The sequence below is a fragment of the Marmota marmota genome, unplaced genomic scaffold (assembly GCF_001458135.2).
Source record: "Marmota marmota marmota unplaced genomic scaffold, marMar, whole genome shotgun sequence".
NCBI classification, from domain to species: Eukaryota; Metazoa; Chordata; class Mammalia; order Rodentia; family Sciuridae; genus Marmota; species Marmota marmota.
This window is the reverse complement of record NW_025999982.1, coordinates 32,268,076-32,274,075: the sequence shown is the minus strand read 5'-3', so window position 1 is coordinate 32,274,075 and position 6,000 is coordinate 32,268,076. Positions and strand designations below refer to the sequence as shown.

Below are 6,000 nucleotides of genomic sequence, written 5' to 3'. Positions count from 1 at the left end.
TATATATATATATATATATATATATATATATATATATATATATACTTATAAGCTTGTACATATATATTTATGATAAGATTGTCAGAAGTGGGGTTGCTAGGTCAAATTTCCCTTAACATATGTAATATCAGGATATTAGTGACTGGATGTTATTTATTTTTTTTAACTTAGAACAACAAAAACAAAAGCAAATTAACTAAAAACACAAAACCAAATACTGAGGATATTTCTCTCTTTTATCTCTGCAATGCATGAAACTAGCTTTAGTTTTTACCATTAGACCTATCTAAAGATAAGCAAATTTAACCAATTTCTGGCAATATACAGTTTTGAAAAAGTGGTATTTGTAGACACTCAAAAGATTATTGAAACAGTCAAAGAGATCTTTGCAATTACCATTTTTCATTTTATATAAAAAAATTCAGTACTACAAATTAATTAAGAAATTAACCCAAATTTATCTACAAAGAAAAATGATCTTACTAGTAAGTTCTTTAAAGTGGTGGTAATAAACTATATTTATAAATTAATGAATTTTACACTAAAGCAAAATTCCATATTAATTAAAAGGGATTATTTAATTAACCTATTTGTAAACATACCTACACAGGTGTCTTTCTGGGTTCTTGGCTGTTTTCTTCTGAGAAGGCGTTGATAAAGGACCTGCATGTTGGCCTTGGCTAGTTATAAGGATTGTACACAGCACTAGTTACTATACTCCTTTTACAACAAAATTTACTAGAATTTTCCAACTTGTTAACAGATTTAGTATTGATCTGGCAGTGCAGTTAGTTAATTAGCTTATCAGAATTACAAATGATGTACATTCAACTTTATATTACTTTTTAAAATTAAGATATTTGTGTCACTCAACATTCCATATTCTGATGTTATTTTTATGTTTTAATTTCTCTGACTTAGAATTTTAGTGTTAGCAGGATTCTCAGAGATTAGTAGGTCAACTCCCTGCTTTCATAAGTAGAGATACTAGGGCTCACAAGTTATGTGACTTGCCAAAACCTAGATTCCAGAAGTCTTGACTCTAATTTTCAGTAGAGCTCCTTGCATCAAACCAATATTCAACTAATATCATCAAAAAATGTACATCATTCATCTAGGAGAAAAGGAAAAGGCAAAAAGCAGAAAGGACCTCAAGGTATTGTTTTAAAAAAGATTTGGGAACAGAGCTTAGATAAATTTTTCAAAGCATGATAGAATTTAAGAATTTTAAATATATTTAAGTCTTATTTGAAAACTCAAGAAAAAAAAGGAAATATAACAATATTTTATATCCATTTACTAAAACTAGTAAATACAGTGATGCTTAGTTGACAGTATATTATAAAAATATGTTAGTGTCTAAAATCTTATTTTGCTAGTATAACAATAAACTGTTGATAAGTTCAGAATATATAACAAATATTTTTATTTTGAATAGTTAGGAACATTTTTAGATGTTCTCTGGATATATTTAATAATAAACTATATAATGAAAAGAAGGAAACACAAATAGTAAAGAAAAGTTTAAGAACAAAAAGTATTATCAATAAGTATTTAATAAAGATGAGTCTTGATTTTAAAAAACCCTAGGAAATTGTCATAGCTATGTGTTGATACCTATATTTTTTCAAGTAACAATGAAACTGTATTGCACTACTTCATGTATACATCCATCCATCCAACAAATATATTTTGAGTAAATATAAGTGTAAGACCCTAATAATTTTATTCTATTTCTACTATTAAATTATCTAAAACCAACTGGGTTTACTTTAGAATTTTATTATCTGATAAAATAATTAAGTAAGTTATTTGGAATACAGTTTACAGTCATTTAGTAACTGGCTCCTGAAATTAAATTTAAGGGCTTTTTAAATTATGATTTCCTATATTACACAAATAAGCCCAAAGTTATATAACAAAAGCCATCCTTACCTGAAGGAAAATTAAAAATATTAATTTTTAATGAATTATCATGCTGAAGTTATATTAATAGAATACTAATAAAGTGCTACCACTGTCTATGCTATTTGAAATAAGGCTCTGATTTTAAAATGTTTTTGCTTAATTACTAATTATATAGTTTACCAATAAAATAATTTTTTAGAAATATTTTTCCCTAGGTTAAAAATGTGATTCATGCATTTTTTCATTTGTAAATATTATATGTTACATCAACTTGAATATTACATGCAGATGGACATCTTTACAAAGGCATTTATAGGCCTATCTCATATTAAAACTACAAGAAGCCTTGCTTTGTCAGGTAAGTTTTTCCTGCCCATCCCAATGCTGAGCTGATTTCTTATTATAGTTGCTATGAAAGGAGAGGGAAAAGAAGTCAAAGTTTTTTGAATACAGAGACTATACTTTCCCTCAGCACCTTACACAGAGACTGACACAGTAAGTGTTAATAAAAAGCCCAAGGGAATTACACTGATAGGAGGTGTTATTCCTAGAGCAACTTCACACCCCCTGCCTTTTGGGTGTCTTCACCTTTCCTTTCTGACTTATGCACCATATCTGATTTTTTTTCAATCTCCTTACTTACAAATGAAAACCACTTTGTATTGATAGATGCAAAGTGAGAAAATGAGAGAAATAATTCCAAATGTATTTGCTTAAGCACAATGATAATGCCTCCTTGAATTTAATTACAGTATTCTTTTATAGTATTTGACACTATATTCTTCTAAGAAAATGTTTTTGAGTTTTAATTTTACAAAATTAAAAAAATTTGAACATAATTTTTCCATTAATTGAGGATAAAGAAAAGACTAAATTAGCTCTACTGTATAAATGATTTCTTCATTCTTGAAAGAAAACATTTAAACAATTTATATTTGAGGCAGGAGTCTTATAAGGAATTTTTGTAAAAGAAATAGGAAAGTCAAAGTACATGAAATAGCAAGGAAAAAAGAGTATTTCAGAGACTAAGATCAAAAGGTTATCTTTTCCACACTACCAGTTTTGTTCTGAGGAAGAATACATGGTCAAAAAAGAATAAACACATTTTCCTTTTGCTTGTGTATTTGTGTAGATTACTGAATCAAGCATTCTGAATACTTAATACCTGTGCCTAGTAAAGTGAAGAATGTGTGAAAGGAACTGATTAAATAATAGAATTAATTAAATCACTAGAGTAATCCCTTGATAGTCAATGGTACAATTTCCAGCATTTTCTGAGGGCTGAATTAAAGTGGGGTAAGTACTGATCCTTGCAACTGTTTTGTAACACCAAACAATTAAAAAAATAGCCTAATTAGTTTCAAACCCATGAACTAGTTTTAGTAATAGTGATGCATCAATATTTTTAATAATGCATCAATATTGTTAAAATTTGAGATCCTAGAGGAAAAAAGAAATATATAAATAATACAGATTTAAGTAAAATTTTAAAAGCAATTTCAATTATATAATGATAAAAAATAATTCTGAAGAGATATTTGTGCTTTTTATGAGCTAATATTTGAAAATAAAAGCTTATAAAAGTACCATAGAAAGTCTGAAAAAAACTTATTTGCCAATCCCAGTACTTTATCTTCTGTGAAAGGATGTATGTAAAAGCATTTTGGGAACTACAAATATTATATAAAATCAATGCAATATGATTTTTATTATGTACTATAACATATATGTAGATACCACTCAGACTAAAACTGAAGCTTGATTATTTTTAAATGATTTAAGTAATTTTCAAAATGTTTGTTAAATACAGAGTAATGCTCTTATTTCCTAAAGTAACATAAAAGGAATAGAGATCTGAGCTAACTTAAAATCAAATGCATATGAAAATATTCCAAGTACCCACAATCTGCTTAGACTGTTATATATTTGGAATTCACCTTCCAATGATTTTACAGATAATTATTTTACTTTCTAGTATAATTTCTGATTACATTTTAAAGAGCATTACATTGGCATATGATTTTTAAAAATCTATCAAAAGACTCATTTCAAACAAACTAATTGAGAAGTTATTTCTCAATATTATAACAAAGAATTTTATATTGCAAAAAGTAACTAACAAGGGTTGAAAAAGATGGAATTGAGAGAGAAGTAAAAATGAAGCACACAAATAGTATAGTTTTAGTATAGAAAAACTAAGGCAAAGCTCTTAACCAGCAAAAAAGAGTAAAGAATGATTTGAACTGTAGGACAGGTCTAGCTACTTTTAACATACCCAGTTCTAGTTTCTGACAAGAGGGAATCTCTTCTGTTACCGTAATGAAGTAGCTGTGCAATCCCTTGAAGGCTAGCAGCAAAGTGGCACAAAGTGTATAATGAAAACGATAGGCATGATGTAGGAAGGACTCTGCAATGATGAAGCTACAACCCTAAACAAAGAACAAATTAGGAAAACAAAATATTAGTAATCAATAATCTAAATATATTCCACTTGAAACTTGGAAAAGATATACTAAGCATTTGCTAACCATAGTTACTACAGAACACATAAGAAATTCAACAGTATTTTAGAGTTGTTCATAAAAGTAAACACAATAAAATGTGATCATAGTAATTTCAATTAGAGTGAATTTTTTTTTTTAACAGTCCTGGGAACTGAACTTAGGAGTGCTCTCCCACTAATCTTCATCCCAAACCCTTATTTAAAACAATTTTTGAGATAGTGTTTCATTAAGTTGCCAAGGCTAACACTGAATTTCTTGCCTCAGCCTCCTGAGCATCTGGGATTACAAGCATGTACCAACACACAATGTTATAGTGGATTTTTATAAACAAGCAGATTACATTATCATTTTTGGTAAAAGGAAATTCATATTATATTAGGACTGAGGGACAGACACTCTGCATTTACAGTGAAAGTCCTTCTTCCTTTTATAGTAATGGCTATACTTGTACTACTCTAAGTTGGGTCTCAATTTGGACACTGTTCTTTCAAGGCTCCTTTGGAAAGATTCAACCGGTTCTGTTAAAGATCTCTGTTCACTAAATTTGGTAAAATTTTGAAAATATTAGGTTAGTTTTCATTCTAGATAACTGGAACTAACCAATTTGTTACAATTATATTTAATTAGATATCTAAGTTGCTGAGACCAAATAATTAACAAAGGAAATACCATATTCACAGATAAAATAGTTAAAAACATTTCTTTTAAGATAAGGGAAAAATAAAATGAGAGGAAACAGAAGGTTTATAAATATATTCAATTCTTACATCTGGTGATAACTGTTTTGTGTAGTTAATACCAAAGACCACACTTTCAAGAGTAGGAATCACAGAATCTTTGTTTTGTGCTGGTGCATTTCTATTTAACCAAGTAGTCTTCACAGGGCGAGGAAAGCTGAAGGAATAAGCATTACATTATTATTGTCTTAATAGTCTACTTTAGTGTAATTTAGTTATTTACAAAAGAAATATTAAAGAAATAGAAAAGCAAAGGTTTTGTAAGATTATAAGTTTTAAAATATGTAAAAATTAATTTTCCTTTAAAAATCTGAAAAATTTGAAAAAATACAATGAATATAAAAAAATAAGGCTAGATATTTGATAACTGTCTATCATTAGGCTTCAGGAAGTCTCAAAGGATACTAAAGATAAAACAGGGTAGAATCCTAGAGTAGCTAAATGGCAAATGGGAGACAAATTTTAATTTGCAAATATTGACCTGTCAGAGCTAGTTATGCAGTTTTAAAAGTTAACAATCAAATATGGATGCTCTTTACATCTATATCACCAGCTCCTATGTAAATAGCTTCCATGAAAAGCAAAGGTTTTGTAAGATTGTTAAGTTCTAAAGTATTTTAAAATTGATTTTCCTTTAAAAATCTGAAAAATTATGAAAAAATACAATGAATATTAAAAAAAACTAAGGCTAGATATTTGATAACTGTCTATCTTTGGGCTTCAGGAAGTCTGAAAGCATACTAAAGATAAAATAGGATAGGATCCTATAGTAGCTCAATGGCAAATGACAATCAAATTTTAATTTGGAAATATTGATCTGTCAGAACTAGTTATGCAGTTTTAAACATTAA

At 28.2% G+C, this 6,000-nt stretch overlaps 1 protein-coding gene across 14 annotated transcripts in view; it reads right to left on the bottom strand.

The window, feature by feature from the left end:
• Fam135a (family with sequence similarity 135 member A) overlaps window positions 1-6,000 on the bottom strand; it is a 114,832-nt gene that overhangs the window by 53,649 nt on the left and 55,183 nt on the right. For 12 of the 14 annotated variants that reach the window (XM_048805617.1, XM_015487898.2, XM_048805625.1 and 9 more), the window contains 3 exons: window positions 5,180-5,306; window positions 4,184-4,337; window positions 603-680 (listed from right to left, as the gene is read on the bottom strand). In XM_048805617.1, the coding sequence (XP_048661574.1) occupies window positions 603-680; window positions 4,184-4,337; window positions 5,180-5,306 (359 nt within the window). The remainder of the gene's footprint in view (window positions 1-602; window positions 681-4,183; window positions 4,338-5,179; window positions 5,307-6,000) is intronic. The other 2 variants (XM_048805619.1, XM_048805628.1) reach the window with 1 other exon arrangement.